This window comes from Gopherus evgoodei, chromosome 4 (genome assembly GCF_007399415.2).
Source record: "Gopherus evgoodei ecotype Sinaloan lineage chromosome 4, rGopEvg1_v1.p, whole genome shotgun sequence".
In the NCBI taxonomy this organism is placed as follows: domain Eukaryota; kingdom Metazoa; phylum Chordata; order Testudines; family Testudinidae; genus Gopherus; species Gopherus evgoodei.
In genome coordinates, this window is record NC_044325.1 from 34,088,364 (window position 1) to 34,101,102 (window position 12,739).

At 44.0% G+C, this 12,739-nt stretch overlaps 1 protein-coding gene across 1 annotated transcript; it reads right to left on the minus strand.

Annotated features, from left to right (window-relative positions):
- Positions 1 to 809: 809 nt before the first annotated feature.
- Positions 810 to 12,245, minus strand: CALM1 (calmodulin 1). The gene is made up of 6 exons (XM_030558931.1): positions 12,055 to 12,245; positions 7,966 to 7,996; positions 6,346 to 6,489; positions 2,737 to 2,843; positions 1,115 to 1,250; positions 810 to 838 (listed from the first exon to the last, which is right to left on the minus strand). Exons 1-6 carry the CDS (start codon positions 12,055 to 12,057, stop codon positions 810 to 812), a joined length of 450 nt encoding a protein of 149 aa, XP_030414791.1. The 5' UTR covers positions 12,058 to 12,245.
- Between the last annotated feature and the right edge of the window lie 494 nt (positions 12,246 to 12,739).

Below are 12,739 nucleotides of genomic sequence, written 5' to 3' on the forward strand. Positions count from 1 at the left end.
ATAGCTTGAACAGCGATGTTGATAGTTGTGCTGAAGTCCACAGGCTACTCTGCCAGCTCCAAGTCATGGTACAGAAGGTTTTAAAAATAGGAGAGAGTCCAAAGATGCTCCCTTGGTGAAGGTTTCTTTTAAAAATTTTGTGAACGGTAACAGCCTGACACCCGTTTCACTATAGTGCAATGCAGACGTTAAACCAGTATTATAACAGACATGCCACCCATAGTTAAGATCATCTTTTGTGGAGCACAATGCTACATACAGGAGAACCATTCAACCTTTAGGGCATCTTCCTCTAAATTTTGCATCCTTTGACCATTCCTGCTGCATACCATCCTGAGGTATTAACTAATTTTGAAGTAAACCAGCTATGACAATTTACACTACAAATTGAATTAGAATCCACAATTGGACAAAACTGAATTTTTTAGGGTTTTTTTTTTTAAATTAAATACAAAATGTTTGACTGTGCTCAATTGTCAAGCTGCATGCATGAAAAACTGGCCAGCCCAAACAGTGTAATAGTTATTAGCAAATGGAACTTTTGAGGAATTCACTAAGTGCTTCCTTTTTTTTTTTTATTTTTATTTTTAAAAGGTAGTACAGTTACTTATATTGTAAAACTGATATTTAACTTGATCTTTTGGGGACAGGACCACCAACCATTACATGCAGTTTGTGGACAGAAGGTACTTTGACATTCAGTTTTGCTATACAGAAACAGAATGAATAAATGAACATTTTTTGCAAGAGGTAAGTAAAAGATTCAATTTGATTCTTCTAGAGGGGGGAAAAAAGGTGAAAGGAGGTCTTCATTTTGCAGTCATCATCTGTACGAATTCTGAAAATATAAAAACCACCATGACTCTTTGTATCTTCAAAGTAATTTTAACTTCACAAGGAAGTCTCTTAACTGCACTTGGCATAAACCTTCAGTGTATCTAAAAATCTAAACAAAGTGCTCTGATCAAGTGTTTTCACTCAATAATACAGAGACAGTTTAATGAATTGTTAGAGTAATTCAAACTCCAAAATTACCAAGTTTATATAACACCCAGCAAGCTTTACTTAAGTTTATAAGTGATTTCACAAACAGAACAAGAGCATATTTTTCTACCTTCATAGTTCACTTGTCCATCTCCATCAATATCTGCTTCTCTGATCATTTCATCTACTTCTTCATCTGTTAGCTTTTCTCCTAAGTTTGTCATAACATGACGTAGTTCTGCTGCACTGATATAACCATTGCCATCCTGTGAGGAAGATAGTTGCATAGGGTTGAAAATGACAATTTAGAAGACTGGAACATAAGCCTAGCTGAGATTGTTCTATATTAAACTAAGGTCTCCAGTAATTGGCTTTGAAATTATTCTCCCAGGTGCCCTGAGGCATCAGTGACCTAGTACCCAGCCTGGAGGCTTGGTGCACTGTACATCTTATCCAACCACAGAGAATGTTATAGCCATGCCTTCTAAAGCACAGAGGATGGAGGCATTACATGAGGACTGCGTGTTCCAGAACAAAAGTGAAGTCTGCTATACTTATTTGGACCAGGTAAGTAGCCTTACCTGATTAGGTCTTTGTATGCCTCAATACACATCTTTGACTCTTTCACCCAGGTAAGCACACATCTACATTTGAATCATATATACTAGTTTGGAGTTGTGGTTCTTAGAATTTCTGAATGTTTCCAGACACTTTCTGAAAGTCTCCAGTACCCTGGAGAACAGAATGGTAATTTATCTTTCAATTTGGGTTTCTTTAATTTCAGTATGTCAGCCCAGTGTGTTCAATAACTTAATTCCTCCTGCCAACAGAAGAAATTAAGTTAAGAGCCGCAAGTTGACCTCTTGCAGCATCACATCCTCAACCAACTGCTGGTTTGCCTAGAGAGGCTTCGTGGGCAGTAAGATCTAGAGTACACAAAGCACATTGAGAAATGATCCCAACTCTACCCACAAGCCACAGTACAGAACCTAGAATGGCAGAAGTGGACTTGAAGCCAGCCTTCTCCAGTGTCCCCATTACTTGCGCTAGTGGAGAAAAACTGTTCTAGATCTGGGTTTGGGTAATAACCTAGTTTAATAGCTATGGTCACTTTAAGGCTGTGCTGTTAAGTCTAGTGATATGAGAACATGTGTAAGATGTTAAAATAGTTATCTTACACAATCAAAGGGGGGAAAAACTGTCAAGCAGAAGGAAGAGGATGTTCTTGTGCTCATGTCTGTCCTTTGAGAAAAATGGAGAGGTTCTGCTTCTGATAACAAGCTTTCCATAAGCAGCTTCAAACCCAACAACCTGAACACAGAGGCTATTAAGCTTCACCTCCTCATACATATTACAAGTTGAACAGGTGATCTCAACTTTATGAAAAGTCTTCATACAGGTGTGCAAAGCCCTCTGCACCTGTGTTCATGTACTTTGCTTATGTCATGAGGCTGGGGGAAGTGGAGACACCTTTGATACTGAAACAGGAACAAGTCTAATCACTCCAATTTCCTGAGAGAAGGCCTACCAGAGATTCCGGCAAGAAAGAATCTGACACCCCCCCACCCTTCATCCTGGGGGAGCAGTTTCAGCAAGCCTACTCTATAATATCAAAAATAAGTTTTCCTCCTGCTGCTGGTAGAAGGGCTTATACCCACCTTCCAGGCAAGCACAGGGCAATTCTGGGAGAAAGATGCTCATCATTAAAAACTGTTCAAAAAGTCTGTCTGTAGCTTTGGATTCTAGCAGTACCTTGTCAAAGACTCGGAATGCCTCACGGATTTCTTCCTCGCTGTCAGTGTCCTTCATTTTTCTGGCCATCATGGTCAAAAACTCAGGGAAATCGATAGTACCATTGCCTTAAAAACACAGAAATTGATCTGTACTTTAGGAGTCCCATCACTTCCTTGATACCAAAGCTAGCTTTAGAGTTAGGAAGGGACAAGTCTCATATGACTGATCAAGTATTTAAAAGCTACCTTCCACTTTTATACTAAAACCATAGAGGCTTCCAAGAATTTTGTAAGTGGTCACCCTTAAGTCAGTCTCTTCCCCTAAATTGTTAATATAGCATTTTTTGCTCTAGAATGCTCAAGCAACCACTAAAAATATGGCTGTAATAAGGACTATTGAATGGACTGCTACTTCCTCTCCAGACTTACACCCCAGAATTCATCAGTTCACCATCCTAGGTAATTAAGAGTCTGCTCCTACTGTGCCATGTTGGATGAGGATTGTGTTAGTGAGACTTAGTCTGATACTTTGAGTTGCAGATAGCATATGCATTTATATTCACTTTGAAGACCAAGAGGTGAATAAGAGTGACAATTGAGCTAAAATCCTAGTCTGCTGGGGTAGATTTCAGCTGGATCTCCAGAAGGAAAAAAAGATTTTAGAGTGGATGTTTAGCAGCAATCAATACAAAGACTTTAAACAACGTGATCACACAATTAAAGTATTATAATATTTGCTTACTTATAGTTAGAAGCAAGCTTACAATCAATCTTCTGGAAACTGTGGACCTTAGAGACCTGATTTTGAGAGGTGAAGAGCATCTGGGTAAGCTGCAATATTTCAGCACCTCTCAAAAATCCAGACCTACATGGCCTAATAAGTATTCCTCTGCTACTGCAGAGTCATCACCCCACCCCATCTTTTCCTGTATTACGATATCTTTTCTCATTGACAGGAAATCCCTAACACCTCAGAATACTAGGGAATGCTATCAATTAAAGGCAATTGAGAAGGTGTGTAGTAAAGAGCAAACAGCCTATCTGAAGTCCAGTAGAGGCTACATCTTGTTTTTGGGGCTATATTTTGACCATGTCCATTTACTGTTAAAAGTGCCTTAATGTGATCAGAGACATGCCTTGTGATGCTGGCAAAACAGGTGCCAACTCATGCAAAGTCCCCATGCCTCATTGGAATATTGACAAATGGCTAGATGAGATCAGTCTGGTTCACGTGTGTCAGTATTGTTAAAATAGGTATTAGAGTTAAACAAAAAGCAAATGTTTCTAATGCATGCAGCAATTTAAAAGCATTCAATGAAGTCTAATCTCTCTTAAAACATCTGTATCCCATATTATAAGGCAATATTTGAGCATTTGCATCGTGAGCATCTAACTGAACAAGTTACCAGACAGGAGAGAAACATTAACTACTGTGAAATGTGAAAGTGTTTATCATGCCCGACAAGCAAGGACCATTGATATCTTTGACACCAGATGAACTACTGTAGAAGAGGACAAGCGACTTTGTTGACTGCTCACTTGCACAACTTTTGTTGATCATGAGGAGCTGCAGGGAGAATTTTTTCCATCAGAGAAGTTTGCAGCTCAAAGCACAAGAGGAAAGGGAATAAAAATCCCTAACAAGGTGGAACTGTATCTCTATGTTGTTTGGACTCTGAGGGACAAGGATTACTAAGCATAAGCAAAAGATCCCCAGGGTTTAGCCTGGGTTAGCTCTCAAGGACGTATAGAGCTTGCTTATTACGGCTTTTTATTTTTTTAAACAAAATTGGAACTCATTTGAGTGTGCATGCATGCCTTAACTTTGTGAACAACTAATTTCCTTATTATTAAGTCTTTAGGATAGTTTATTATAGGATTTGCTACAAGCACTGTCTTTGGTATGAGATCTAAGGTGCAACTGACCTGAGGTAATGACTGGTCATCTAAGAATGGGAGTAACCTGAATATTGCTGTGATCTTTGGTGTAAAGAACCACCTATCACAAAGGTAAGCTTACCTGGGTGGCCAGATAGATCGAAGTACTCAAGGCGACTATCTGTGACATGTTAAGGCTGTTCTAATGCCTGAGAAGTTTACACTTGATAACAGGTTGGTGAAATCTACATATAGAACTCACAATCAATTTGGGGTTTGTGCCCCATTTCCGGTACCCAGAGTCTTGTGTCAAGCCATCCTACTGTGGCACATCTATTAGATCAAGGTTTGCACTCATGTTTTATTAGCCTTGTTGCTGTTTTAACAGTTTCCAATCTAGTTTTTTTAGTGTTCAGTAATTCCTTTAGAGGGCCAATAGTGTGTACACAGCTATATTGATTTTGAAGCTTACTTTTAAGTCACAGAAGAAAAAAAGTTACCTATTTTCAATTCTTGGAAGATTCTTAATGGTTGGCACAATCTGTCAATTAATTTGATTGCCACCCCAAAGAGAGATCAAAGCTTGGAATTTACTTTAAAGAAGTGTCCAATGCAAGGGGTTATAGCACATCATCCTACTACAAATAATAGCACAAATAAAAAGCATAGCATATGCTCACTATATTGGAGCCCTGAGATTCAGACTCATTCAATTTTCAGGCTAGATTTCATGACACTTAGTAGAAGAATCAGACAAGTCACTAATAATTACACTCCAATAGTATTGCCTCAGCAACCAAAAATGGAAGGCGGTTCCTGAACCCTTGCGCACTAAGCAATTTGCAAGTAATTGTATCCTGCACTTCACAAGTAGTTTTGGTTTTGATTTTGAGTCTCTTCACAAAGGTCAAATAGTCACTTCCTCTTTCAGTACACTTTATACTCTTATCAGAGGCACTAAGAATTTGCTAATATACTGTTAATACCATTGTAGTTAAAATTTTCCTCCCATGACAGAGCCAGTATGAAGCACTTTCCCTTTGCATATCCATGAATCTGAAGCAAGCTTTGAACACAGTTCTGGTGTTACCCTTTCTGGCATCCATTTACCCAAGTCAATCTCTAAGAGAAGGCTTCCCCCCTTTCGTGAGAGAACTTCCTATCAGTCTAATAAACAAAGCCTATCTCCAGGTTTTATTTTTAATTCCTAACCCAGTTTAAGAGAAGAAAGAAAAGTCAGTTTTTACTACATGGCCAATACAATGGATTAAAATATATAAAATAAATTAAGATTAGGTTAACCACTGAGACGAGTATGGGATGGGTAGCTACTTGGTACTCTAGCGAACTGTAGTTTGCAGCAATTCAGGAGGCGAGAAAAAAAAAACCACCAAGAAATGCGGAAGGAAACTAAACCCTGGATAGAAGCCGTGGGCAGGACACAGATGCAGAAGCCCTTATCAGTATTATATTTTGGCTCTGACTATCCCATATTTATATATCTACTGGTATAGTTAATGGTAACAACTATGTTCATATTAAATTTAATATGAAATCAAATGGTTGCTTTATGTAGAGAACAGTTAAAAAATCCAAACCCTACACTGCTTTTGACCAAATTTTAATGGATTACTATCAAAGGAAAGAGCGGGACTTGAGAGGCTGTATTACCCAGCTGAAACCCAAGCTTGTTGGGTGTGCACACTCACCATGAATAAAACACTGCCAACTGCATCTTCCCCACACTTACCGTCGGCATCTACCTCGTTGATCATATCCTGTAATTCTGCTTCTGTTGGGTTTTGACCCAATGACCTCATGACAGTCCCAAGCTCTTTTGTTGTGATGGTGCCATCACCATCTTTGTCAAATAGAGAGAAAGCTTCCTTGAACTCTGAAGACAGAAACAGCCCCATTATTAAATACTATGACCACTACCAAACAGTACCAAAATAATACGTTTAGTGACAGAAGATTGATCCCAATGTCCATGCCATAGGATTTAAAAATGCACTTTGTCTGCACTCTGTACTAGAAGACTAGTGTTGTATTTTCTGAAAAATGTATTAAAAGTCTAAAAGTATCACATGTGCAAGCCACTGCCCTCCAACCACACTCCCTAGCCTGTACGTTACATCAGGCTGTGAGAGTTTTGGATAAGCACATGCTACCCTGTTTACGAGTTACCCATTTGGGTCAAGTCCATTTCTCATCAACAGCACTTATTTGTGGGGGGAGTGAGTAATAAAGAACCCAGTGTTTCAAATAGTTTGTGGACAATACTCTGAGCAAAGATTAGAGAAACAAGGGAGTTAGCCAGACATCCCTGACAGAGAACCTTTTCATTCATCAGTTATTTTTGAATTACTAACATAACAGTGAGCAACCAATAAATTAAATAGGCTCCCAAAAGTTTAGACCAGGGATAGGCAACCTATGGCACGTGTGCCAAAGGTAGCACGCGAGCTGATTTTCAGTGGCACTCACACTGCCTGGGTCCTGGCCACTGATCGGGGGGGGGGGGGCAGGGGCTCTGCATTTTAATTTAATTTTAAATGAAGCTTCTTAAACATTTTTAAAACCTTATTTACTTTGCATACAACAATAGTTTAGTTACATATTACAGACTTATAGAAAGAAACCTTCTAAAAAGGTTAAAATGTATTACTGGCAAGCAAAACCTTAAATCAGAGTGAATAAATGAAGACTCGGCACGCCACTTCTGAAAGGTTGCCAACCCCTGGTTTAGACCGAATGCTTTACCCTCTTAACCACTTCCTCTAATTTAGAAAGGCAGTGTTAGATTAGAGATGATTTAAGAGGGAAAAAAAAAAGTTTCCTTACATATGTTGCCAACACAAGAGAGAATATAAAGTTTTAAAGATTTGGCTTGTGAAAGCAAATGGTGGCAAGTAAAGTGGGGGGCACATGGTTCAGTTTCACTTTCAATCTCAGGAAAGAGTCTACTGTTGCAATGTTTGGACTCCAAACTTTGGAAGTGATTATTTAGCTCTGTTTTGAATTAACTGGATTTTAAATATTTCTATAAGATTTGTTTTTAAAAGTCACACCAGACCTAGGTGCTGGGCCTTAATTATCCAAAGAAGCATTCCTTCAGCTTCTTTAAAACACAAAATTTCTCAAGAGGGAAGAGCAATTATGTGCCAGAACTTTTAGAGACTTAACAAGCAATATAGGCAATCTTCATTGACTGATATTCAAGCTCAGGAGAGAATATCCAGCAGTGTTTTAGAGATATTTTTCAATATTCAAAGGAGATGTTGGCTCTCCTTTGGCTCACCAATTCTCCCTTTTCTTTTGGCTCACTAGTTTCCTTTGGCTCACCAATTTTCTTAATTGGGATACTTACCAGCAATCTGTTCTTCAGTCAGCTGATCAGCCTACATGAAGAGTAGAAAGTTATTTTAGAAAAAACTGTTTTTCTATAGCTCTATCAAGCCATGAGATGCAATACAAACTTTGTAAGGAAGTTTACATTTATACAGCACCTTTCAACCCCAGAAATCCAAGAGTACTCAATACACAGAAGAATGATTTCACCCACCAATAGGGTGCAGCAACATCTAAGACTCAGTGGAATAGCTAATGCTGCAAAGAGACACTACACATTCTAGGACTAGTTAAGAATTCCATGACCAGATCAAGTTTATAGAGAAATTCAATACAGCCAAGTTTAAGGCACAAAGCAGATATCCCCTAGTGATTCAACATGACCAAAATGTTTCCTGGAGATAATCCATCACAATATTGACCTAGCACAGTTTTTTAGCTTGTGATAGAATAGTACCATGATTGCAAGATCTGGACTTCCGCCATGTTCTTAGAATTACATGCTTTTCTGTCAGCATCTCATTTGTTATGCCATTTAGCTAAAGTAACAGCTCCATTAGGTAGCAATGTCACCATGCAATGAAAAGGTCTTCATTAAGCTACAATTTGTTAGGTTCATGCCATTTACAATAATTAAATACCATGTTGTGAGACCACCAATACATCTGAAATCAGCAGGTAACTGCATTTGCGTTTTGTTGGGCCCACAATGGAACCAAACACAAACACAAGACATTTTATCCTTTGCTTTTTTGGGGGGAGAGGAGTGTGTGTGGGCGGGGGGGTTCAAAAAACAAAACAAAAACAAAACACACTTTGAAGCTTTCTCCAGCCCATAGGTTCAGAGAACAATATATAACAGGTTTCAAAAAGGAATAGATAAATTCATGGAGAATGGGTCCATCAATGGCTATAAGCCAGGATGGACAGGGATGGTGTCCCTAGCCTCTGTTTGTCAGAAGCTGGGAATGAGCGACCGGGGATGGATCACATGGTGATTACCTGTTCTGCTCATTCCCACCTGGCATTGGCCATTGTTGGAAGACAGGATACTGGGCTAGATGGACCTTTGGTCTGAAGCAGTATGGCCGTTCTTATGTTCTAACAACTGTGTAGACCTGTATTATCTTCCTTTAGGGGAAAGGAAAAACTCCACTTAATTGGTTTCAGTATTTTTAGAGGATGGTGTGGTACCAGATCAATCATATTTGGTTTCCTAGCACCCTGTGCTTTTAACTCTATTATTTTAATAAAATCATTTTTACACCAAATTCAGAAACAAAACTATAACATTTAACTGATCAGTTAGGAAGGATACCAAGATGCTCCTAATCTCTCCTGGGAAAACAGCAATAATTTTAAGTCAGAAGCAGTTAGCTACAGTAAAGTAGCTATTTCTATGAAGAAATTGTATCAAATGCTAGTGTGAAATAAGTTGTATATTTGTTACACGCTTTGTTGGTCTCTGGACGATCGGGCTGGAAGGTTGTTGCGTGCATTAAACATATGCACACAGACACACACACCCGAAAGCACTTCCATCTGTAGACAGACTACTTTTAGGGATATTTTACAAAAGGATAGTGATTGAAGAAATTATTTCTACTAAATTATTTAATTGGAGCCTCATACGGACTAAGCTGTAGTTTGTGTGTGTGTGTTTAAGAATATTAAAACATAACTGTAAAGGGTTTGTGGGCCAGGGCCCACTCTGTATTACTCTCACTAAAGAGATTCTCTTTTAAGTGAAACGGAAAAAGTCATTGCTCTGATATGTCATGCTATGCTCTGCAGAACAGGAAATAGAGCCACACCTCAATAGAGAGAAACTCAGATCCACAGCACCAGTTTGAAGCCCCTCCAATTTGAAACTGACAATATTCTGGTCTTCAAGCAGCATTTATGTTTACTTTTAAAAGCTGACCTTGCACAGCATCCAGTTCACCCTCCTAAGCAACAGGCACAAACACTGTCTGATCACCCTAGCTACCAGGGCAAAGGTACCTAACACAAGAAAAATCACTCAACCCAGCCAAGTCATAAAATCCTGTTCCAGTGACCTCAGCCTTCCCCCAACAGGAAGGGAGAAATGAAGGAGGTGTGGTGGGGAACACCCAGCATGGCCAGCAATCACATTTGGCAATCTGCACCCCAGCTTTCACAGCTCCTCTGGGAAGCCAAAGCTGAAGGGAGGGGAGAATCTCTCAACCCAGTGTCATTAAGAGTACAGAGTTGCAGTCCAGCGCAGACTGAACAGAGACAGACCCCACAGCCTAGTCTATGCACAAGTGATGCACTTTTAAAGTGAACATGGACAGCGCAGATGTTAGAAATCCAGGTCTGTTAAAGAAAACCCAAGTAAGGCGAGCACCTCTTCTCCTAGAGCGCAACAGGCACCTCTGCACACCAAGCCAAGCGATCAGCAGCCACCAACTGCTGCAGTGCTCCCCCCTCCCCAAGCAGAACAGGGTCGGCTCCAGGCCCCAGCGAGCCAAGCCCGTGCTTGGGGCGGCACGCCGCGGGGGGCGCTCTGCCGGTTGCCGGCTCCAGTGGACCTCCCGCAGGCGCCTGCGGGAGGTCCACCGGAGCCGCAGGACCGGCGAGCGGCAGAGCGCTCCCCGCGGCGTGCCGCCGTGCTTGGGGCAACGAAATGGCTAGAGCCGGCCCTGAAGCAGAAGCAGCTGCTGCTCTCGCTATTGTCCAATATCCCCTCTTCGTCCTTTGGTTAGGAGCGTGATTCAGCTGCGGAATCTCTCTGCCAGCTCCAGACGCCTGTCCATCCTCTTCAGCTCCCAGTTCCCCCTTCCCAGTTCATTGAGGGAGCCAAGCAGCTACTCCTCAGGAGCCACCCGTTCCCATGCGCATCCAGAGTCCTGTCTCCAGTAAGGAAGCCAGACCCCTTCCGGAAAGATAAAGGCTCCAGTGTTGCAGCTGCTGCTCTCCTCCCACTAACCCCAGGCAGAAACTGGAAAGTTTCTAATGGAAACGGCGCACACTGCGGCCCCGTCTCACCCTCTTGGGGCTGGCGAGGAAGAGGAGGAGACATGATGTAATGCAGCCTGCGAAGGATTTTGGCGTTACTGCGTTTAAGGATTGGGGGGTAAGAGCGCAGCAGCCGCAGAGTCCTGGCCTCCCCTACCCCAGCCACCCTGCGCAGTGCAGCTGGTGCTGAAACTGGGATTGTTATCGTCATCCCTAGTGCCCCCCGCGGGAACTCTATTCCCAGCCCGAACGGGGAGAGGAGCAGGGAGCCTCGGGGGTGCCATCGCTCACCCCAGCCATGGAGGGATGGGGGGGGGGCAAGCCCCGCTAGCTCCTGCTGTCCACCGCCCCTTCCCATCCAGGGGCACCGGGCAGAGCCCTAGAGCAGCCGCTGTACCCGGCGGCACAGGGCGCCCCGCACCTCCTGCCCTAGTGGTGGCTCAGCCATTCCTCTCCCTCCGGACCGCAGCGCAGAGTCACTGCCCGCTCCGGGCTCAGGGGCAGCATCCCAGCCAGCCCGCCCAGCGGGACCGGCCACAGCCCTTGGCAAGGGGTGGGAGCGGGCACTGCCAGCAGCCACGAGAGCGACAGCTTCCTAGCCAGCCCCCAGCTCACCGCCGCGCCGCTGGAGAGGAGCCCTCCCACCCCAGCGAGCAGCCCGGGCGCGGAGAGCCAGTGGCAGCAAGTCCCAACGCTGCGCGATGCAAGGGACAGCGGCCATGCGGTGCAGGGAAACAGCCGGGGGGGGGGTGGAGGCGGGTGTGCGGGCTTCTGCCCGGCTGCCCAGTCTCGCCTCACATGGGCGGGGTGGGAGGGAGAAGATCGGCAGCCCCCGCCGCTCACTCACCCCGTTGGTAGGGCCCAGGAGGAGTAAGAGGGGCTGCAGCCGCTGAGCCAGCTTAACTCCCACCCGATTCCCCACCGCGGGTGGGCAAGCAGAGGAAGACGGGCTCCAAACCAAACGCCACGCGGTTTCCCCAGTCCCTCCCAACGGCAAGGCAGCTCAGCAGCAGCTCGTCCCAAGCCAGCCATCTCCACTGCGATGGCAAATCCAGATGCGTCCGAGCCTCCCGGCCAGGCCAGCTCCAAAGTCAGCCCCACCAGCCGGTGCACGCCGGCTACCTACCATTGCGTGGGGGTAGTTGGGTTGGGTTAGGTTGGGTTGCTGCTGGTGCTGCTACACGGGCTGCTCAAGCAAAGGAGCAGGAGCTGCAGCGGCTGCTACCTCCTCCGAGCGGCTCCCCCCTGACAAATGCTGTAGGTGTGAGCTTGCACCTCCCTGCTATATATGTAGGGCTGTATCCCTCCGCCGGAGCAGCGTCTCTCTCTCTCTCCTCCCAGCCTCCGCCAGTGTGAGAGTGACTGCAGCGGGCAGCCCTGCCCCCATGCTCAGTCCCTCCCTGGCCGGTTCACTCCCCTCTGCCAGCCCAGCTGGCAAGCGGGGCAGGCTTTCCCTCTCTCCAGCAGGCGCCGTGCAGGGACAGCAGTGCACGCTGCCTGCCAGGGGTGCAGCACACGCTTACCAGTGGTTAGGGATGGATTGCCCTGATTTAACTCAGATATAGAATGAGCTTTCACCAGGATGGGCAACGGGCATCTGAGGACCCTGGGGAATGGCAGGTGCCCTGCTACCCAAACCCTCAATCAGAAGCCCCACAATGGAAGCAGCGGTAAGAGCCACATACTTGACATACTATACAGGTAGCAGCAAAGAATGAATGGTCAGGAAGGTGAAAGTGTTTTCACAATCCTGGGAAGACTGTGAAGTCCCTATTTGATGCTCATAGGGGCTCATATGACACCCATTCAAC

Excerpts from the sequence above, each read along its gene's own strand:
- CALM1 (XM_030558931.1), bottom strand. Across the intron at positions 2,844-6,345 it reads CAACGAGGTAGATGCCGACG|GCAATGGTACTATCGATTTC; the intron begins GTAAGTGTGGGG and ends TGTGTTTTTAAG. Across the intron at positions 1,251-2,736 it reads CATTCCGAGTCTTTGACAAG|GATGGCAATGGTTATATCAG; the intron begins GTACTGCTAGAA and ends TCTTCCTCACAG.